The sequence below is a fragment of the Strigops habroptila genome, chromosome 7 (genome assembly GCF_004027225.2).
Source record: "Strigops habroptila isolate Jane chromosome 7, bStrHab1.2.pri, whole genome shotgun sequence".
Lineage (NCBI taxonomy): Eukaryota > Metazoa > Chordata > Aves > Psittaciformes > Psittacidae > Strigops > Strigops habroptila.
Genome location: NC_044283.2, coordinates 9,484,174 through 9,508,314, shown reverse-complemented (window position 1 = coordinate 9,508,314; position 24,141 = coordinate 9,484,174). Strand labels below are relative to the sequence as shown.

The window sequence follows — 24,141 nt, the reverse complement described above, 5'->3', positions numbered from 1 at the left end:
ATAGCTGCAGAAAGTTAAAGGCATCCCCTCCTCTGCACACACACGCACTTTGGAAAAGCGCTGGTCATGCACTTAGCATCTGCTGGATCAAATAAATAGATAACTTAAAAAAACCCCAAACAAAACAGTGCAAAAATTATATGTAATCAAGGTTTTGTTTTCAGTATGACCAGACACACACACACAAAAGCCTCAAAAATAGAGCAGGGAGGAAGGAAATCAGACAGCCCTGAAAAATGCAGAATAGGAAGAAAAATGGTCTTATTTCTACTTCTAGTTCTTTAAGGGCTCAGGTCCTCTGAAAATAGGTAAAAACAATGCTTTTGGTGGGTTAACCCCAAGAACTGATGATTTACCTGCTGTATCTTTTTTCCTTTGGGTCCTGAGAGCCAAGACACAACAATTCTGCTGCAGCACAGTAATCAGAACAGACTAAAGTCTGAAGACCTACTTAAATTCACAAACCCATCAAACGCTGGTTGACAAAAGGCTATACTCAGAAACACAGTCATCTTAAACGACATAAGCTGAAAACTCATGCCTGAAACTATCCTGGGAAAGGTTTTTTTAAGTAGTACCTCAAAAAGACAACTTTGAAGTGGTACTTTTAAAAGAACGCAGATATTCTTATTCTGTAATGAGTTTTAAGGGAGCAACATCTATATTCTGTGCTCTACCTCCCACACATTCTTCAATAGCACACTCAATTTTTCTTTTAGCTGAACCAATCTAAAATACACCCTTCAGGAAATGAGCACCTGTTAGGAAAGAAGGAGTTCACAGGTTATAGTGGCACAGTATGAAACTGTCAGCACACACACAAAAAGCTCTGATCTCTACAGGAACTAGGAAGCATTCATAAGCCAAAATTAAAAAGATGAAACTCTGATCTGAATCCCATTATAAGACAATGATCTACAAATGCTTAACTTTTTAACTGGAAGTTAAAGCAAAGTTATACTCAAAGAAGAGGTTTCTCAACTATTTTGTTTTATTAAACAAGGACAAATTACTTCCTTGGATGTTCTAATGAAGCAGACTTAAACTATTCCTTCCATTAAACTTACAGATAGGTATATTCATTCCTACCTCAACCACTGCAATACTCCCTCCCCCCCTTTTTTTAAGTCTGAGGTGACAAGTAATCACTATCAAATAATACCCTAAGGAAAAAAAAAAAAAAAAAAGAAATACACAGTTGCTTTGTAGAATGAAGTATCCAGACCCCACCAGAAGTCCTGCTGTGCTCTGTAGACAATCCAAGTTGAATTCCACATTTAAAACCAAACCTACATAAGCTGTATTTAAGAAAAATATCTAAGCACTGCCTGGCACATGATCTCGTGAAATTTGTATTAATAAAGGCAAAAGACCTTCCTGAATTAATTCCTGTTTGGGTGCTTTTTCCAGGTGATATAATCTAGCGTAATCCCCACTTAAAGACTGCAAGTAGCAAATCATCTGAACCAGAATTAATCTGGGCTCAGAACCTATTAGCAAATTTCATTATTTTTTTTACTCTCCATCATCACTTCTCTTCTGTATTCAGATACTTCTATCTGATGAGCCATTTATTCCTTACCTTCCAAGAAACTGGAGTTAGAAAACAGCCCTTGGAAGTCAGGACACGGACAATTAGCATGATCTTTCCTACTAGGAAGCCACAAGAGCTGGTATCCAGGAAGAAATCCCTGCTGGATGCCAAACAACCTCCCTAACTCCTCCATTTGATACCACTGTGAAGATTCAAGGGCCAGACTGGTCTTTCTTTAATACACAGAATATCATGCAGCTAGGCACAAGCCATCAGCACAGCAACCCCAAAGGTCAACCTATCTAGGTAAGTCACATGAAATGTGGCAACACATCAATACTGTTTGTTTGTGGCACATGAACAAATACTGGTTTTCCTCAGTGAGCTGAGAACTCTTATTATCCTTCTAGAAGTCATTATATCCTCTAGGAGCTTTATCAATTAAATTTCACATTTTCTTCTAAGCCAACAGAAAAAGGTTAACAGCATTACCACAATTCCCTGTAACCCACTAGCAATATAGCCATTTACAATCAGTATCTGAAAGTTTTCCAGGACAAAAAGCTGGCAGATTCGTGTCATCTAGGAACACAAATACTCCCATTGCATTCGAAAGCTAACAAGCTGAAGTCAGCCTTACTTTTTCAAAAGCAGTGAAGACCAGATGCAGTGCTACCCCAAGCTTGAAGATAAACCCCCCAGCCACCCCTGTGGCCCTGCACGTTCATTCTCAAGGAAGGCACATGCTTCCAAGCAACGGTTATTAACGCCATAGTGAACCTACGCTGACTGAAGTCTCTGGTGGTTAATGGTTAATTGCCTTCCAGCAGAGACAGATCGCTACAGGAGAAAGCAACAGATTCCTCATGCCATGGAAAGTGTCTGTGCTTGCAAGTTCCATCTTGTCATCTGATCTTCCTTTGAACCTAAACCCATCTGTCTCATCTTACAAAAAAACCTTAAAAGTATCTCAATTACAACCTACACCATACTTAAATCCATAAACACATATTAGAAAAATATATATACCATCTATCACACTGAAATTCACACTGAATGCAGCAAATGAAAGGTACTGCCCTTGGGTGGCAGGGAATAAAAGCATAAATCTATACTTGCATCCAACTGTCAAACTTTGGTTTGTTAACTACAGCATCACTATTTGTATGTGTGGGCAGCCTCAGCTAATGAGCCATTGCCTCATAGCATCATAAATAGACAAAAAATTCACTTCCAAAATAAAACCTTTTGTCATCAAAAATAATAATTAAAAATATATCTATATTTAAGCTTAATGGAGGGAGTAAGTTAAAATAGGATTTAGCGTAGAAATATTACAGCTTACACAGTGTACTAAAACAATGACACTTCAGCAAAGAAACAGTGAAGATGGGAAGAATCAAAGTGCTATGTTCTGCAGTAAAAATGAAATACAAATCAGAAAGCTGCAAACCATGACATAAGCTTGTGCTCATCTTTTTTCTTTTTTGTAATTATACCTTCATTATTCTCAAAGAAATCAGTTTTTAAACAGAACAAAACCCAAACTACAGTAAGTATGAGGCTCTCAGTTTCTAAATTGCATGCAACCAGGAAACTACAGCATGCCTATTCTTGTGCAACCAATTACTTGGCTAAATAAGACCAGTTATTCAGATTAAAGCCAGCATCGACTAATATCCTTATCTTCTTTGTATCTGGTATTGCACTGATGTAAGGTACTGCATGTAAACTGGAAAATGGTATTAGAAATCAGTTATTTTTTAAAAGGTATCACTGTTCACAGGCATATCTAATGATTTGTACTGATAATTCTCTAACTTCTTCCCCTTCATCTTATTCAAATAATTATTCATACATTTCCAACTGTCAGAATTTTTGAATTCCCAGCTCCAAATCAAGCAATTTCGTATCTTAAAGGAACATCTAAAAAAAAAAAATAAGTCAGAGCCACTGACAAGTGTCTTGTGCTCTATTTGCCAGCAAATACCCTTTCTGAGATTAATACTCTATGAAGATTTGGAAGCAAATGAGGAGAAGGATTTGGTTATACCGATGGCTTATACTCATCCCTAAGAATGTGAAAAGGAAACATGATTCCAAGATGCATCCCACTGTTCTCAAGAGACACTGGAAAGCATTAGTGCTGCCTCACAGCCCTCTGAAGGAGACCTCGTTTGGTCAACCACCTTCAAGGAACGACTAACTGGAATAGACACAGTGACAGCCAAACAGGGTTGTCAGCAAGGGGCCTTGAGGTTGTCAGCAAAAGCTTCGTTTAGCTTAGTGAACCAATGAAGTTCCCTCCCGAATGCACTGGGCATGAGCAGAAGACCACAATTAAAACTGAGAACAGGGAAAGCAGAGTAAGATGTCCTGAGATTCATTCAAACTGAAGTAAAAGACTATCAGTCACAGCACGAAAGATGTGAAGCAGAACTGACGATCTAGCAAAGACATATTTCAAGTGAAGTTGAATCAGTTAATGAAAGACATTTTATGGCATTTCTACAGACAGGCAGCACCAAAAAACCTGCCCGGATTCTTTCACATTTTTATCACCATTCACATGAAAAGCTTTGCAGTTGCCCAAATACATTTGCAACCCGGTTGTAATATACGAACTTCCTTTGTCTTCTGCGTGTTTTTCTTCACAGCAGGGGAGATGAAGGGAAATTTGCCTACCGTAGTTTTGATAAGGCTCTTATATATTTTTAAACACTGCATTTAAAAACCGGGGGGGGGGGGGGGAAATAATAGTATTTTAAGTTTTGTGTAAAGGTATGGACAATTTGCAAGATAAAGCAAACTTGAAAACCTGAAGCCAAATTAAAATCAAATTTAATATTAAGCCATAAGGGGAGGAGGAGGAGGAGATCATGTCTTTTACTGGCTGAAGTATAGTAATTAATTGTATTTAAAGAGTTTTCTGCACAGCATTAAATGCTATTCCCTAGTTGACAAGTGAAATGGCACAAGGAATACAAAATAACAGAACTAATTTAAGCGTGGACAAGCTTAGACTTGAGTGGAAAAAAAGACTTGGGTCTGTAAGACCCAGATGTGCAGCCACCATGAACCCAGGCTCTCCAGAGAAAAAGGGAGGGAAGAAGATTTTGTTTTAATTACACGCATCACAAATTCTTTAGGAGCACATATCCCACATGCAATACTTCTCTTCTTTGTAGCCAAATATGACACAGCAGAATTGAGCCAATCCACCTCCTACCAGGATTCTGCCTTTCCTGTACTAAAAAATGTTCAACATTTTTCCAGCAATTATGCAGCCACATGTGCTAAGAAATAAAAAATATAATACCAAAAGCTAATAATGAAGATGATTCAAGCATTCTTTTTTCCCCATTACAATGGCCAAAAGTATTCTGAGCAGGCAGTTAAAACGCTCCTAAAATTCTCTCAACTAGCCCTGACAGGTAGCAACCATGCATATACATTTTTTTCCTAGCAGAGAGTTGTTAGAGATTTAATCTGTTGTTTATACTTCAATTCTGAACAGAAATATGTAAAATTAATAGGATTATGCAAAACAAAAAAGCCCAAAACGTGTCAGCACTTTCCCTATGAACAGTAAGAAGCATTCATCCAAAGGCAAGTTTAAGATGCATAAGACAACATTTAGGAATTAATTACTTGACTATGTAACTTCAATGACACAACTGTAGATGGTCTACTCCAGAAATAATGTTACAAGAAAATTACCTCTCCTGGTATCTGGTAAAGGGTTAAACATACTCACTCATGACAGCAAAATCTCCTAAAATATTAAGTAAAACCAACCATGAAGGGGAGCAGACATTTTCAGAAGGATCCACCAAATACGGTTTCTAAAGCCACCCATGTTTTTCCCATAACAGAGAAACAGAAATGTCAGGCAAATTGCATAGATTAGATTCAAACATGACACAGACAATACAAGGCAGAGAAATAATTCTCCAGTTCTAAGCCCTTTCAATTCTGCAAAAATCAGCATCAATATGAAGCAAAGTCCTAGTTTAATAGCTAGACTTAAGAGCAACTAGCAAAACTACGGGAGAAGACACAGTTGTGATGTTAAAGCTTACTTGCTGTATTCAAAGGTTATGTTTCTAACAGTTCACTACAAAGTTAATAAAACCACAAGTTTAATAGCCACAGCCGATTACCTCAGTCTTTGCACTTCATTATCGCCAAACTGCTCAGCTCTGCATGTCCACAGGACACGTATATATCATATCATGTATTAAGTTTCTTATGGCCACATGAAATACACTGCTGAAACACAGCACATGGTGTGCTTCAACTACCACTATTGGAGGGACCAGAAATTTACTGAATTAACTGAGGAGAGATGTAAATCTTGAAGTCCTTTGACCCAAGCATCTGATTTAGTGCTGCAATTAAAGGAGCGGAGATGAGAGAGTTGAGAGGAATCTCTTCAGCTACTCCTCACCAAAAGGCAGTGGTGGTAGTAGCAAAAAGCCAACCATGATCCCAACATACATAATCAGAACAAAAAGGGAAAGTGTCATCTCCAAAACTCTCATCTCAGATGTTCCCTGACCCAAAGATACCGAGCCAAACCCAGGTCCTGGACTGGATTTGTAGGAACAGTTGTTTATATTTCCTATACTGAAGAGGATGACAAGGAAAACACCCAGTGCAGTAAATTCTTCATTATAGATTGTTTTGAAAGTGGTTTTTGGGGGTTTGGGGCACTAAGGAGAAGCAGGAGGCAGCTGAGCTAAGACATTCATGATTGTAATGTCTTTAGGGCGAACTATGAAGAGACTGTCAAAGACACAGGCAGCTAAATAGCCGTATCACAGACAGAGCCATGGAGAGCAAGCTGTCTGATGGACCTACCTAGAGATACCGCTCTAGTTGTTCAGACCCCAGAAAACAAAAGTGGTTGTCTGGACCAACTTGTTGGAGGAGCAGAAATCACATATATCTGGTCTAACCAACAGGCAGATGAGCACCACCTTTTAGGTGTCACAGAAAGCTGTTCGATGTTCATTCATCACTGTCCACACGGGTACTGGTTACACTGCGAGCAACCATCAAGAATGACTAAGCAGCTCCCAATCAGCCCTCCATATCCTAACTGTCAGGAACAAACTCATCCTGCAGACAGCCCCATGTGTTTGAAAATGTGATCAGAGGATAACTTTGGCTTCTCTGATCACGTAATGAGGTTCCACTTGCTGGTAGGTGAGAATGTGGGAGATTTCAAAGGATTAACACACAGAAGCAGCTCTTTCTGCTTGTTAACTTGAATGAAGAATATTTTATACCTGGATCACAAGCAAAATATCAAAAGTCCAAAGATGACATACCAGGACAACTTGAAAAAGAGCCTAAAAGTAAGAATAAGTAATTATTCACACAAAGTTCATAAGAAACAAGCAACTAATCCCTCAGTCTTAGAGGCATGCATACTAATGCATGAAGCATAAGGAAAGGAGCTAGAATTCTCTGAATGTGATCAAGACTATGATCTTCTCTGTAAAAGTCCATTCCCAGCTGGAATACTAAAAGAAAGACGATACAGCCAGTCCATAAAAACCAAAACCAAAAACCACAAAACAAAACCACCAAGCCAAAACAAATTCAAGTGCCCATGAGTGTCATGCCCTTAATCTAAAGGGCATAAGTATCACAAATGCAGAGAGAAGTATCTTGGAAGCCTGCAAATAACATAAGGAGGTAAAGCACGTGAGAGCTATCTAGCTGCAAGCTTACTGCAAACCATCAAAAATAGTGGACAGACAGATGATGACTTTTCTGAGCAGGTAGCAGAGTGAAGAAAAGCATAGGACTTCTCGTTAAACAGAGATACTAAGAGCCTAGGCACTTACTGAGAACTGAACATAGCAGAACTCTAGCAAGTTACTCTTACTTTTTTAAAACATAGAAAGCAACCACAGACTCTTCCTTTAGCTGCAGCCAGGAAGAAAGAAGTGGTTGACAGTAAACAATGAGACACAGTTTCATTGGAAGTGAACCATCAAGTCAATGGTTACTGAAGATGGAAAGGAAGGAAGAACAGCAAGAGACAGATTTAACATCACTAAATAACAGCTTGCAGAAGCTCTTGCTTTCCTTGCAAGACTAACGCAAGGAAAAGCTAATTCTCAAATGACACAATAGAAACGAATTCAAGAAAACCAAGCACAGCAAGAGACTAGAAAACATAGCAAGAGAATGACAACTCAGAAAATGCAGACAGAAAGAGATTAACAAATATAACAATGGCAAGAGAACCAATGGAAAAGGCTACAGGGCAAAAATGAAATAATTCTCACAAAACAGCTTGAGACAGCTAAGAAATCATCCTATCAGTACACTACTACTACTAAGAGAATTTGTTCATTACTGACTGAAGAGGGCAAACAGATTAAAGAACAAGTTCATTTCTTGTTCTTCATTAATTTGCCCTAATGAAGAACAAGTCCTCACTAAAGAGATCAACTGCAAGCAAGTGACTAGCACAATCAGCACAAATAAATGGGCAAAAACAGCCACCCAGGCTCAGCCTATTATTGGAAATAGCCATAATTACATTTTTTTCCAAGTTGATCTGATAACATTCAGCCAGATTGCTCAGGAAATCCTCGGAGCTGTCTCAAAATCAATAACCCTATCTTTGAAAACTTATGGACATGCCTGAGATCAGAAGCTTAGGACAAAGCAAGCTATATAACCTTTCTTAAAGCAAATAAACAACCTCACCCCTCAAAGTGAAACCAAAAACCCCCAAAACTGAGGGAGAGAAAACGGACAATGAAGGGAAGAAACACCTGAGGAATAATACTGGCTTGTCTTCAGTTCCCAGAGTAGTTAATCAAATATATTCAAACAAGTCTTTTTAAGCACTTAGATGATATGGCGATGAGGAACAACCACCTTGGATTTGTCAAAAATGAGCCATGTCAAACCAGTACAACTTTCTTCCATGACAGTTAAACAGGGGAGAAAGAATAAATGTCATGATTTATTTGATTAACATTTGTGACAGTCTTAATTACTGAGACTTTCTCACAGTCAAACTAAAAAGCAAGATTTTACTAGAACCACCAAGAATTTCCAAAGAGGCATAGGCGCCTATATGCAACAGAGGAGCCAACAAGGTCAGACAGCTGGAAAAAAGCTAATGCTACCTTGGGATGTATAGCTTATGTGACACATGACATAATCCTTTCACCTAATACTGCTCCAGTAAGTCTCAGAGGAACAACTGCAAATCATTCTGAACACAGGTCTTCAAACCAGACAGGAACAGTTGGAGAAAAGCCACAAGAGAACAACTACCAGATGTAGACAATATTACCTGCCAGGAAAGGCTGGAAGACCTGGGGACACCAAGCTTACAGATATACTGAGGAGAGGCAGAGCCAATCCTCTGTATCCACAGCAAACAGAACAAGCAAAAAAATGTTTAAATTGCAGCAAGAGAGATTTCTCTAGGCAATAGAAAACTAACAACTAAGTTTTAAGGACAAAGATAGGCTGCTTGGTGAGATTGTGGAGTCTCCATCAACAAGGTCATTTTAAGAGCAAGTTAGACAAACAAGTGACAAAAGTATCATCAGTGCTGTCTGCACTGGCCAGAAGACGGAAAAATGAATGAGATAAAAACAAGGATGGAATGAAACTTTAAGTCAAGATTTTATAGCGCTGATAGGAGATTCTGGAATATTACATTCAGCTCTGGTATGAAACTTAAGAGAGTTTAAAAAGTGCAAAAGGAACCAAAGAACTACCAGAGACCCAGCACACGTGCTAAGAATAATCGAGAGTCTAATGATTTTTGATGATTAAAAAAGCAGTCGTTGCAGTAAACAAGTACCTTCACAAGAATAAAACATTAGGTACTAATGGGCTCTTTAACAAGAAAAATCCCCAAGAAGCATGGGCTATTCAGCAAGGATACCTCTGGAACATGAAATTAAAGACAGGTGTTTCAGCAAGATTGTAGCAGAGCATTTTTGCACAGAGTAAGCAGCTACTGTAGACTAGCAGCAAGCCTGGCTACTTGGCTAGCATGAGATTTAAGTGAGGTAAAGCAAGCATAGTTGAATTAGCATGGTTATGAGCAGTGCTCTGAAAGATGGTTGCTTGGATTTATGTCTGCTTCCCTAAGTGCAATTACAAAATAATAATTAAAAAAAAAAAAAACAACTTAGGGAAAAAAAAAAAAAACACAAAACCAAAACAGTCTTAAAGAAAATTAATTATAGTTTTCAGACAAATCATAGAATCACAGAATGGTTTGGGCTGGAAAGGACCTTAAGATCATCTAATTTCGACCGCCTGGGCAGGGCGCCTCACACTAGACCGTGTCACCCACGGCTCTGTCCAACCTGGTCTTGAACACCTCCAGGGATGGAGCATTCACCGCTTCTTTGGGCAACCTGTTCCAGTGCCTCATATCAAGGTAGATACTGATCAATACTGTTGTCCATTACTATTTTAGTGGAAATAAAAAGCTCTATAATCAGTGAAGTCTACTCAAGGCAATTCACAAAAGGGAGAAAAACAGGGCCACAAAGCAAAACTTCCCTGGTAGCTACCCAGCTCTGATACAGCCCGGTGCTCAGACTGACTGCCTGCTCAGTGCCTCCTCATCGGTTACCCAAATGCATGCTCTCTCTCATGAATGTACAACAAGTGTGATTAGGAAGGTGGGGAAAAAAAAAAGACAGCCCAATGAGAAGGAGAAATCCACCAGCAGTGGTGGGACACAACTGCCATTCTCTATGCCTTTGTCACCAGTGTTACAGTGGAGTTGGAAGGAAATTACATTGGATGGGCTTACAAGTAGGCCAACTAGATCAGGATGTCTGACTGCTAGGTCAGGATGTCTGGCTTTCCAGAACGAGGAGCTACCATCATCCTCCCTGTTCACTGGTGTCAATCAAATTTTGCAAAGGAAGGATTGCCATGAATTGGAGGGGTCAGACACAACAGGTGCCAGAAGACATCTTCTTCCAGTGATCCTCTCATGGTTTAACGAAAGGGATTCGTGCTCCACTAAACCCCACTAAACCCCACTAAGCAGAGACACCTACAAAAGAAATAATCACCAGATGTAACTCCTCCCTGACCATGTACTAACACTTATTAATAGATTATTCCTACATTTATCCAAACTCATGTCACAGACAGCCCCCCCTACAAAATATCCATTTTGGTGAAGAAGATGAAGACAAGGACACTAAAAATTTATTAGTCATAACTACAAAGTCTTCAAAGCATCAATAAAAGCAGGGTCCATAGCATCAACTTTTTTAGCCAATCATGAGTTAATACAAACACTAAAAAAACCCTTTGCGTGTTAACTTCAGAAAGTTAAATTACTCAAGCAAACCATACAAAAGGATATATTTGCAGCAGAAGTGTCAGATTTAGGACAATGGAAGCAAAATAAAACAGTGAAGACTGACTTCCTGCTACAAATAAAAGGAAATACATGAGTCAAGCCATAGAAAATCTTTTCTCATCAGAAGAATTCATCCCTAACATGGGAAAACAATTAAAATGTAAAAATACAATTATTTGGGAATGATTTTTTAATATTAGGGCAATACCTCAAGTATCTTCATATTATATAACATTGCATACTATGTATCAGCCATTTCACCAAGACAAGACTTCATGGAAAAAGCTAATGATGAGGATGTTGACTTTCTCAGGATAATCACAAATATTAACAGGGCTGGGGATAACTTTAACAGATATTTTTAGTGTCTTCAGTATAAGGGAGGTCTAACACTGGTTAGGATCCCTTAGGCTTTAACAGAAAAGAGACATGGACTACTACAGGCTTTCACTGCTGAGCTGTCAAATCGCCAGAAATACTTCTTGACTGTGAGGATGAGACAACCTCACTAACAGGTAACACCATTAGATGTAACCTGCTGACTTCAGTTTGTTTCAGAACTGGCTTCACACTTACACTAATACTCATTCCTGCGTCCTCAGTCACAAGCCAAATACTCATTCCTGCTTCTGCTTGAAAGCTCTATTTGTACTTAAGGAATAAATTCCCACAGGCCATTACTAGTAATGTTTTAACACATTCCTGGGGATCAGAACAATCCCCTATAGCTTACACGATCACTAGATTTTTCACCTGATTAAAAATGAAAGCATAGGCTCAAAATGACTTGAAATATTGACAAAATAATATTCCTCTTCATTCTTCTTATGAAGACGTAAGATATAGCCATGAAGTTTAACAAAAAAACATGCAACAACCAGTCTAAATAATATTCAGATTATGTGTGATTAAGTGTCATGATTTCCCCACGGTTCTAAAAAGCAGAAAGCTGGGTTGCCAATGACAGTGCTTCCGAAAACATTAAATAATAATTAATATTTAACTTAGTTACTATGCAATGTTCCTCAGTACAAAGTTCCTCCTCCTCCTCCATAAGGTTTCAAATTTATAGCTAGTGGAGGATACTGTACAAGTATGGTAGCCTGTTTTCAGGACAGAAAAAAAAAATCATTATTTTTTTTCCACTGAATGAATAAGAATCTTTTATTTAAGCAACATATATCTGAAAATTATGGAAGTTTAATTTTGTCCGTGTTTAATCATGTGGTTCAGACTCATAGCCAGTTATGACAATAACAAAAATAAAAAAAACAAAACCAGCAAAAACACCACAAACAAACCATTCCAAAACACTCTGCTTTAGTCTGCCGCTGCCTCAGATCACAGCAGACACCACTACAATTCCCTGCAGATTCCCTGAACAGAAGCAGAGAATGACAGTATAGTAGAGATGAATCTTGGGAGAAGCCAGGAGAATGCAGTAAAGACAGAATAAAGTTGATCACATCGATAAAACTGCAAAGTTTCTTCTCACAGTAAAGGAGTGTTCTGTCTTTTGCTGAGTGACAAAATAAAACCTCAATTCATCTGAAGCCTATTTCAGTGACGATTTGGTTTCAACGACGCATTATCTATGGCCACATAGATAAGTTATAGCCATTAACATAAAGTGGTGAAAAACTTCTAGTGAACCCCAGCTAAACCACTAACTTGCCATCTGTTGTGGCAGCAGCTTATTGAAGATAAGCAGCCTGGAAGCATTACGGCAATTAAGAAATCTTTTGGTCATTAACTCCAGCACCAATTAAACACTAAAGGCTGACAGAACTGTCCTGTGCCTCAGGATTGCCTTTTAAACCAAACTCTTCAGTTCCCAATGACAGGGTTCACTACCAGACCCAGCATGACGAAGAACCTTTAAACATTTACTCAGGCACTTTTGTCTAAGAGCCTTAACACATATGTACCTGTTCTCCTACTCCAAAAAGAGATGTACATGCACACATACAAAGTATTTACTTCATGCCTACACTTACATAACAACCTCCTTAATCCACATTCAAAAATGCCGTGTTTTCAAAAGCTTGGATACATGCACACACATGTATGAGCATGCACACACACATTCTCACTCACGCATCTGTCCATGACAGTGTCTCTGGGCTTGCATCAGTCAACATTAGTGTTATCCAAATTCAGAGCCTCACATCCATCTCTGTGAAACACTCCCTACAAGAAGTTTGAAATAGTCAACTATTGGGCTTAATATGGTTATAGAACTCGAAAGAGGTTCAGTAACCTCTTGTAATATTCACAAACTAACCAAAGTCAGCCTATGAAAACATGTTAACTCAAGGTATTGTTAAATCACACTTTGCTTCATTGCACCTAAAATCAATGGAATAAATCCCACTTAGTATTAGAAAACAGCTGAACTACCCTCGTGAACAGTTTAGTGGTAGCACCACCTTCTTAGCTGTGGATGAGTTCAGCTCCGCAAGCTAAAGCCCCTATTTCTGTACACAGAAAAACACCATCCCGATTACCCCCAAAAAACAAACCAACCAGACAAACAAAAAAACCCCATGAACATGCACACAGGACCATTTTAGTTTAAAAGCAAAGTTACTTTAGTCCCAAAAGCAATCCAAAAGTTTGCAGTGCCCACAGTTAGTGCACTGGCTCCAACCACATCAACATACAGCTGTTTGCACTAGTTCTCTCTCTTTGTGAAAAATCTCCAAGAGAAGAAGCGGGTGGCAGAGAGCATTCAAGTCAGGCACCCCTGCCTAAAGCCACTTCTTTTGTTTGTAAGGAGCTGTCATTGATGCACTTTGACAGCACAAAGCTTAGAGCAGAACAGGAGTCAAGGTAGAGCTTCACAGCACTTTGCAGAACATTATGCGTACATTACATTTAATAGTTTCCAACAAATTTCAGCACTACCCACAATGGGATAGGCCGTAATAAAGAAATATATAGATTTTAAAGTGTCATGGCCTGCATTAATAGAGCAAGATCCAAATGACAGCCTTCTTTTCTTTCCCACACCTTACAATGCTGATGTAATTAAGTTTATTTTAGATGTCACTAATGACAGACACTGAAAACCTGAAAAAAAGGACATGACCAAAACTTATTAGTCAAGTTAAAAAAAAAATTAAAAAAGGTTACATAATGTCATGCTCAGTTACTATGTTAAAGTGTCTGTCTTTCATTAACTTACTTGCCCATTTCAAAAGGCTAAGCGTATTTCCTGTAACACCAATAATGCTTGCTCTTTTACAGCTTTTTCTCCCCTCATCCACATTAACTCATCTCCTATATCCTCCAAGAAGAAAGAAAAAGGCCTTTTAGTCTTCCTCTATCCTGAAGACCCCATCCTCATTTGCTGACCACAGACTTCTCTTGACTTACCTGATCAGTAATTGCCACCTGTTTCTCCAGATAGATGGGGAGAATAAGAGTAGACCAAAGACGAGCAGTCCCTGAGAAAGCAGTACTTGTTTACATACAAAGTACATCCAGGTGCTGTTTCAGGGTCTTGTTCAGATGTTGGTCTAGTTGGGAAATATCCAAGTTTATAACTCCTAAGTAGTTGGTGGTGGTACAGGAAGAACATTTGACGGACATGGCTAAACACTAACTCTGAGCTATTATGCACCAGCTCTGGCTGAAGCAAGGCAGCCATGCCAGCACCCAGCTGTGCTAAGTCCACCATGAATCCAGATCAGGTATTATTAGCTTAAATGACCAATTCTAGATGAGATGAGAGCTGCCTCAGAAGATGGATGGTCTTAACACAACATGCCATATGCATGTGCCCCCCTTCCCAATAGCTTTCTGAGTGCTATAACTAAATGAGTTTCCCATTACTGTAAATCTCCTTCAGCTACTGATGCTGTAGAGGAACATGCCTACCTCTCTACCCTTTACTGTACAACATCCTCTTTCAGGAATAAGTTCAGCAGCTAGTGCTGCTATGCTTGCAGATTTCCTAAACGAGACCTTAAGGGGGAGGAAAAAGGAAAACTACACAAAAACTCCTCTTAATTATTTCACTGCTGCCCACAGAAGTCTAAATACTTAAAAGCCTTAGCACAGAACTCACTTGCCAGTGTTTACATTCCTAACTCAGAAAACTGCAGACAGTTATGGGTTCATGGAGCCCTTTAGATTTTTACAGGTCAAGTACTGGATTTACTCACTATAGCTAACATATTAACCATATAATATTTAATATCAGTCACTACAGCTCTATATGATAGTGGTGCACATATTTTTGCACAATCTTTAGAAAGCTTATTTCTTCAGCATATTCACAGATTTGGGACACAAAGCAACCACTGCCCAGTTCTCTACACTGTTTGGTTTTAACTTTTAAGCAGAGAAGCTGTTACTTCCAAAAAGAGCAACAACTGACTTACAGATCAAAATGAACAAAGCTGACATTGCAACGCAAACTATGACTAAACTAACACTTCTGATACATAGGCATAATTAGTAGCTAGAAGAATAAAGATGGACATGTGAAAATTTAGATCTAGTACAGTGAAGTCCCCTAGGCTGCCAGCTGGACACTTCTATCCCGCCTGCTAACTTTTCCTGGAGAAGACATGGAACAGCTATTTAGAGCAGCAAACACTGCCCCAACAGCTGATCACATCCTCCATCTGTTCACAGCTCAACACAGACCACTGAACTGCTGCCAAAGCAGTTAAAAAAATAAAACAAAATCCAGCAGCTTTTTCTAAGAGCAACTGCCACCCATGGACATTCCCAGACATTAGTCCTTGCTGCCTGCTGCAGCACAGGGCTCCCGCCTCTGCCCCCCCACACCACCAGCAAGCCACCTCCCACAGCCACCTTCTAAAACAAGTAGAAGATGAGACCATAAGAGAAGCCCTAAAAACCTGATACTGCGGCTGACAAGTCTGCTCTAGATCAAGGCACTCCAAAGCTCTGGACTTCAAAATACTGACTTCTGTAACCCTGTAAAAACTTAATTATTTTCCTGGATGATTGTGGTCTCATGTTTTTGAAGTTGTCTTCAGAAGCAAACACTTGACAAAGCTACTTCAAACCAGTTCAATAGATCAGTGTGTTAAAGGATGACTATTGTAAAGATCTAGTGTGCATGAGGACATAACTTTTAAGGGGGCCTATAAGGATGCTGGGGAGGGACTCTTCATTAGGGACTGTAGCGGTAGGACAAGGGGTAATGGGTTCAAACTTAAACAGGGGAAGTTTACATTAGATATAAAGAAGAAGTTCTTTACAGTGAGGGTGGTGAGGCACTGGAATGGGTTGCCCACAGAAGTTGTGAATGCTCCATCCCTGGTGGTGTTCAAGGCCAGGTTGGACAGAGCCTTGGGCGACATCGTTTAGTGCGAGGTGTCCCTGCCCATGGCAGGCGGGTTGGAACTAGATGATCTTAAGGTCCTTTCCAACCCTTACGATTCTATGATTCTATGATTTGTGACATTTTACCTAAGTAACACCACAGAGGCATTTGTAGTGTATTCTGTTCGATTTCTGTAGGCTTGAGAAGAGACTCTGCGTAGCAGTATTTTATGCAAGTACCCAGAGCTTTTCTTCTGAGAAATGCACAGTGGAGTCAATCTTTTGTCTCCTCCCTATAAACGAGCAAAGCTATTGTTTCAGTTTTAAGAAATGACACAGGGGGCCACTCATCTCAACCCTTTTGAGCTCCAGCTTTGGGTTGGTTTCTTTATTATTAAAAGGAAGAAGCCATAACTGAATAGGCAAGTAGAGGCTAAGAACAGCCTCACACAGAAACTTTTAATACTATCCAACTTCAGGCACAAAAGACCCTCAGGACTTCCTTTTGCGAAGAGTGGAGAGAGATGACCATTCTACAGAGTGGCAGAACAGGAATGCCTCCCTCTCAGATGTCTGAGTGTCTTCTATCATCACTAAGAATTTTGAGATGGAGAGAACTACATTTGCAGCTTGTGCAACAGAAAGTAAGTTGATTATTTAAGAACATGGTTAAAGTTCACACTCCCAAGAAAGTTTCTCTCCAGCACTATCACTGGTCCAACACGAACAACTTCAGTTCAACAGCCTCAAACAAGCTCGCAAGCAGCCCTGCTGATTTTTCCCCCAAAATCCACTTCATAAACCAGTGCCCAGACTAACTTCTGCACCACTAAAGCTGCTGTACATTCTGTGATTAAAAAAACCAAAAAATACAGAAAGAAAATATATACTTCAAGAAAATTACCATGTTGCTCAGACTTATCTTTAATAACATTTCTGGCATGTTTCCTCACATGGGTAGGAGGTAAAGGTCAATAATGTCATAGGCTGCCTTGAATTTTTACAATATAAAATTAAGTAATTCTCATGTCAAAAAAATAATGGCATATTTATTTTACTGCATTCTCAGACAAGCCTCAATTTGGGCAGTTTCCATAATAACATTAAGAGCAACATCATAAATGTCATGTCCCAGCTGAACTCATTTGCAGCACAAGAAATTCTGAACTTGTAGATAAGTTCTCTTTCTCTGCTTATATCCTAAACTGCAGCATTCCTCTACCCATTTAACTCAATTTGTTCCTTCTGTTTAATTATCCTAAGAAAACTTCACACATTGAATACTCTTTCTCAAAACAAAGCAGTCCAAAGCTATCTCAGTCGCTATTAAAATAAAAAAGTTATGACAAGAAAGGAAAATGTAGGAACTGTTTTCATTACCTTAATATAGGGGATATATGACCTCCTTTCCCACCAGGGAAGGAGCCCAAACAAATGTTAAATCTTCTTTGATTACCCAGATCCATATAAACCTGAAACATTGCCTAGCACATCCATGAAGCCCTTTACATCCTAAGCAAAGCAAGTTCAGTTCCCGGTTACCTCTTCTAATAACTTCTCCACAACACATCTTCAGCAGACCTGTATTTGTTAAGGACCACCCTCACTACACATACATAAGGGACTAAACATTAGTCTTGTAGGCATCAAACACCAGGAAATTGAATTTCCACATCCACTCAGCTCTCCTTGCCAGACAAGGGGAAGAGAATAAGCCTGGATCCCTTCCTGACACAGGCTGTGTCAGAAAGGATCTGAGGGCTCCCCTCAAGGTGAGATATGACTAGAAAGGAAAAATGCAATAACCAAAAGAGGGGGATATTATATACCTAGATGAAGCTTCAGGTATTCTCTGCAATCAAAAAGATGCAGGACAAGAATTAGATAAGAAGCCTGAATATTCTCATCAATGTGAGAATTTTCACACATTTCACATAGTTCAGAACTAACTTTACATATTAATCTAGTTCCAGATCAACAGGGTTTCGTCTTCACAGTCAGGAAACAGAAGTGTCGAGGGGAAGGGAGTCACTGTGTTTTTAGAGCAAAATATTTCTCTCTCTCTCTCTCTCTCATTCTCTCTCGACCATTTTGCAACCAATACAGCAAGGGAAAAAAACCAAACAAAACAAATCCCTTGCCTTCACACTGAATCAAATATCTCATAGGAAAGCCATAGGAGGATACTTTCGCTAGTGCAGATCAGACACCGCTGAACCACATGCCATTTTTTTGGACACACTTTTCATATGTTTCATTTAACAATTCACAATCGATTGTTCTCATCATCAATTGACCATGGTATAGCAGGTGCAGGAGGTGGGGAGAAATGGAGCACTCGGGGATTGGATATACGTCAAGGTCATGAGTACACACAGGCACACACTTCCCAGGAGCAGTATTACGAGATCTGAAGGAACCACTAACACAGCGCCTGTGGTCTCAGCTCTATTAGCTGAAAAATGCCTCAACTGATCACGGGAAGAAGCTAAGAAAGAGCTATTAATGTGAATGTTATGCAACTATTAAGCTTGGTTTAAAGTTTGAAACATTCTAGGTAGATTCATTTAAATCACAATAGATTCTCTTTCTAAATTAGTGAGTTAACCATATCACCTAAACCCAATCCCAATAGCTTCAGCCCATTCTGTTACATCTCCTTTTATTAAAAAAACAAGCAGAGCATAAGCTCTTCAGGGAAGGGACTGCATGTCTCTTTAAAAACAAGAGAGACTGAACTGCATTTAGTAAGAGGAATACATGTGCTATTAGACTGTCAAAAAGACTTATTTTTCATCAAGTAAGTGTTTAGACATACCTGCTTCCTCAGCCTGAATAGTAGAGGTTAAAATAGTATTTTAAGTATTGGAATTTATCTAGTTTAACCTGAGCCTTGACAAAAATTGGCTAAAGTTTGCTTTTGGAGAGGAGGAGGCCTTACATAAAAGTACGAAAGCTAGAAGTTTGCTGAAATTCTGAGTTCCTGACAAAGCTCTGCTTTTGTACACTACTTCTTTTGAATATTTGAATCATGGAGGGGGAAGAGAGAAAAGGGAAAATCTCAAACAACAAATCAAGCACAGATACCAGTAAAACGTAACGAACTACAAAGCTGCTGAAAAAATTGGTCTAAAAGGTAGCAATGTATGGTCTGCTATGTACAGAATCTCTGTTTAGAAAGGAATATCTCATAATAAAGAAATAATTCAGTGAAATATTTTATGGAAATTCCGAAACATACAGTTCTCAAGTGTAAGGAGAGTTAATACATTAATACACTTGGCGGACAAACAATACTTTGAAAAAAGCAAGTGAGAGAATTGTAAAATGGCTACTAAATTATTCCCCTTAATAACACAAGATCAGTCAGGCCTGTAACAAAAACTACTACTGTAGCTGATCAGCCACTTACGGACAACTTTTCACTCCAAAGTGCCTGAACATGCTAAGCAACAGCCAATTTTACTACAGTATGAGTTATGCAGTGATTGATAATCAAACGCATCTCACAGCATCAATAATCCAACCATCAGTCAAAAAATGATGGGATCAAGTTACAAAGGCCTCATGCAATGCATCACTGAATAAAAAAAACCCCAAAACCAACACACACAAAAAAATCCCCAAAACAAATAAAAACCCCCACAAAACCCCCAAACCACCACAACAGAAAGCAAGACCTATTTGTTTAAATATATACATTAAACTTTATATTTCATTTTCTTGTTACAAATGACTGTTATTTACAGGATATTTGACTCTTCATAACATTGCTGTCAACAGTTCTGTAAGGAAAAAAATAAAACTCCTAGGGAAGTCCTGCAGTAGCACCACACAACTAAATTAATTAGTTTCCAATTCCAGTTAAAGTTGAAGCAGTTACAGGTTTCCAAAACCAAGGTGCTCCCTTGCACTGGAACACTGCCAAAGCATCCTTAATTTCACTATCATTCTAAAACATCTGACAGTGCTAGAGAGGATGAATTTGGATGCTATAAAGCACGTGCATGGGGCAATGTAGCTTCCAGGAAGATTCCATTAGGAGTTGCCCACTTGCGCCCCAGAACAAGACTCAACATGTACTCTGATGCAGAACTTAGCCTAAAGTCTTAAAAAACCTCCAGATAAGATATATAAAAACCTCAATTAAAATACATTTCTTAGCTCTAAGAGGCTTAGCTAGAACTTCAATAGTGGTACATGTGCTTTTAGTTTCAATCATAAATATAGCCATTTTAAAACTCTGTTCATCCTGTTGTTTAAAGCATGTTAAAAGTATACCCGATTCTGGACAATTATTGACACACAAAAACGCAGAGTGCAAACAGTATCATTCCTTAAACACCTTCTTTCATTCTATTTTAGACAAGTTTTGGAAAAGCATCTAATAGAACATTAGTAGAAAAAGAATGTGCCCACCACATCCTGAGTGGATGCCCTAAAACCAGGGAAGTGACAAAAGCTGGAATCAGAGAGCATGGTAACAAGTAGAAAATGTTATGCTGTACAGCAAATATTAAATTCATGGGGGGTTTATATTTTGTATTTTCAGAGATTAAAAATACAAATTTGTCCAGCAGAGAATTGGCTGATGAGCTCTCCTACCCACTAACGGGAACTTTACAATGTTCTGTGTAAGATTAAAGCAAAGCAACTCTGGTTACTACTTTACAGCTATTAATGCATTGCTTACTCTCTATCCAGCCAAAATAAATATTGCACCTAATTTAGAAGTGATCAGCCATGTAAAATACACAGTTTTCTTTCTCAACTTCATCCAGAAACAACTCTTTGAGTCTTTCACTCAAAGAACGAAGTCTTGTTTTGACCACGTATGCCTAACTAGCAAATTATTAACCATTAAGGAGATCCCATTTTCATGTAAGTAATGGTCATGTAATGATGCTTTAAGATTTCACCTTTGCTTTCATCTCTGAAACAAGATTATCAGTTAACTTTCAAGCACTGGCAACTTTCATACGTCACCACTGCTGGAAAGGTATTGAAAATGTCAAGAAAAAGGTCACCGAAACCAGTATGGAAAAAGTAACACCAACTTTAAAGGAGTATTACAGAGTACAAGCATTTATGTTTCAGAAACTGAGCACAGGGATTTATCTATCCTAAAAATCTAATTCTAACATGTCTACTGTTTGATTAAATAAGGTCTGTGTTGCAGGTTTATTTCAGCTTAACTAACTTCTTAATTCCCCATTTGTCCATCAGTCTTCAGAATCACTTGTACCACACTCTTAAGTGAAATGGAAACATTTGACAAATCGCATACACACTAAAAGTACAAGCAAAAAAGATCAATTAAGACAAAGTTACAAATGTATTCAAAATAACACATTGTGCATACTTATGAGAGTATGAATAATATATCAGCACATGTAATTTCCCAGAAATTTGTTACTGAAACACTATTTAATTTTGGAGACATGGCTTATGTTTTCTAAGCGCAGACTCGTGAAGACTGAGAAATTTTATTAGGAACTACCTAGTGTGAAAGACAGAAGAAACACAAAGTAAAGAGATGAGCAGTGATGTTGTCCTTCAAAGATGAATTTCAGAACAAGATCGACAGAGTTTGATTAGGGTAGAACCAAAGTCCTAGGCTATACCCCACCACAAGATACAAACATCAAAATACAAAAATAGAGCCTCCACTATTTCAATCATATCAATGTCCCATTCTGCATATCACTCCACTGCTTGTTTTACTTCCCTTGGCATTACCATGTTTATCCCAACAATACCAAGGAACTTGGACCTGGAAGAGCTTACAATCTAAGATGAAAAACAAGATCCATCTTCCTGCAAAAGGTTTAACCAGGAGACAGTTTAATGATGACTTGCAAAGTTACAAACAAAAACTCACACACCTCTTCACCATTATGCACATTGTTCTTCTGGATATCTAAATCACATACGGGGTATTGTCCCAAAAGGAAATTATGCCTGAAGAAAGTGTCAGATTAGAAGACATACACAGAAATAGTTAATCTATGGCACTGTGGATTTTGGATAACCAAGTATTAGACTGTAGAAAAACAAGTTTTAAAAAGCAGGGGAAGCAAAAAAAAAAAAAAATCTACAATCATCAAATTGCTTGTTGAGCTAGCAAAATAGGCACAAAATTACATGGAGAACAAAAAAAACCCCAATCATTTTTACATTATATTTCAGACACTTTACAACACAAAAGCCATTTCTTCTATTTCCCCCTCACGTGCACAAGTTTCTGAGAGCAAGAGAGGAAACAGAGCAGGCTGTATGACATACACGTGGAAGTCTGAAGATGCTGTCAGCAGGAAATGCTTTTGTAAATATGATGCCTAAATGCAAGCTTTGCGTAGATAACAAAAAACCACTGAGGTAACCTTTGTGAGAGAAAAGAAGATAAACTTATTTACTCTTCTGCTACCAGAGCCAGCAGGATACCTGTCTAAAGGCCTAATCCCTGAGCAATTCTTCATTAAAAAAAAAGACCAATTAAACCACACAATCTGCTCCCAATAAATTTCACCATAGTATGAAATAACGTAACAGATCTAAATTATTCTGAGGCACCAGAGTGCAAACCACAGCCCAAGCTATAATGAACCTCCTATGTTTAATGAAGTTGTCTACTGCAAAAAGGCCTCCAATATTAATGGAAAGGGGGGAAAAATGATACACAAAGGTATCTTTCTGCTTTTCCAAGGCCTGCCCACCTATCTGTTACACCTCCTCCATTAAGGTGGGGCTCGAGCCCTAAGCCCCCCCGGGGATGGGGACCCTGGAGCTGGCTCCTGCCTGGATATCAGGACAAGCCCCAGGACGACACGGCCCCGAGCTGCCGGCGCTGCCCTTCCCCCACAAAGGGTGGGGAGCGGCGGACACTGCCCAGCCCCACCGCCCCGCCACGCCGCGGCCCCCCGCCGCTGCGAGGGGCCCAGCACTCGCCTCCCTCCCCCAGCCGAGGCCCCAGGGCCCGCACCCACCGAAAAGGGCCGCAGGAGACAGCGGATGGCGAGGCGGCAACCCCCCCCACCCCGCTCCCGGCTACCTCCGCCGCCCGCGTGGGTGTGTGCCGGGCCCGCCGCAGCGGGATGTCACCGCCGCCCGCCCCGGCCCCGGTCTCCCCCCCTCACCTCGCCGTGTCCCGCCGCGGCTCCGGCGCCGCCCAGGGCTCCGTTGCCGGCGGCCGGCGCTGTCAGCAGGCCGCCCACCGCGCTCGGCGAGGCGGCGGCCGCCTGGGTCGCAGCCCTCAGAGGGGCCGCTCCCGCCGCCGCCCCGGCCTTGCCCAGACCACCGGCACCTCCGCCGCCGCTGGGTCCCGGCCCGCCGGTGCTGCTGAGGCCGCCGCCCCGCTTGTTCTTCCGGCGCTTGGCTCCGCGTTTGGCGTCGGCCGGACTCATCGTGCCTGACACCCGGGCAAGGGAGGAGGGAGCGGGGAGGGGAAGGAGGGGAAGGAGCGCGGGGCCGCCAAGAGCGCCCGGGAGCGGAGGGGACGGGCAGGGCCGGGGCACGGTCCACCCCGGGCGCTGCGCAGCGGAGCGCACCGACTGTCACGGCAATGGGGACTCCCTCGGCCCCAGCGCCGCTGACCAGAGTTACCGTCCAATATGGCGGACACAAGGGGAAAGTGATCCCCCTTTACGTCGGGGGGCTCCCCCTTGCGCTGACGGGAACCCGCCCCGCGGAGCATGCTGGGATATGTAGTTCCTACGCCGCAACGCAAGCCTTCGCTCTTACCGCTGAAGGAACTACAACTCCTATCGTGCACTGCGAGGCCCGCCTAGGCGCGGCCGGTGAGCTCATCCGTCCCCGCGGTGCAAGCTGGGAATTGTAGTGCCCTCCGACACCGTTAGCCTCGCCGGCCGGCGTTGCCACCCCGGTCAAGGGACTACACCGCCGCCCAGGAGCCGGCGAGCAC

General features: G+C 40.4%; 1 protein-coding gene across 4 annotated transcripts in view; it reads right to left on the bottom strand.

Annotated features, from left to right (window-relative positions):
• Positions 1-23,883, bottom strand: part of FAM193A (family with sequence similarity 193 member A) — an 81,562-nt gene extending 57,679 nt beyond the window's left edge. For 2 of the 4 annotated variants that reach the window (XM_030493356.1, XM_030493359.1), the window contains exon 1: positions 23,357-23,883. In XM_030493356.1, coding sequence (XP_030349216.1) covers positions 23,357-23,623 — 267 coding nt within the window. In that variant the 5' untranslated portion in view covers positions 23,624-23,883. The remainder of the gene's footprint in view (positions 1-23,356) is intronic. The other 2 variants (XM_030493358.1, XM_030493355.1) reach the window with 2 other exon arrangements.
• Between the last annotated feature and the right edge of the window lie 258 nt (positions 23,884-24,141).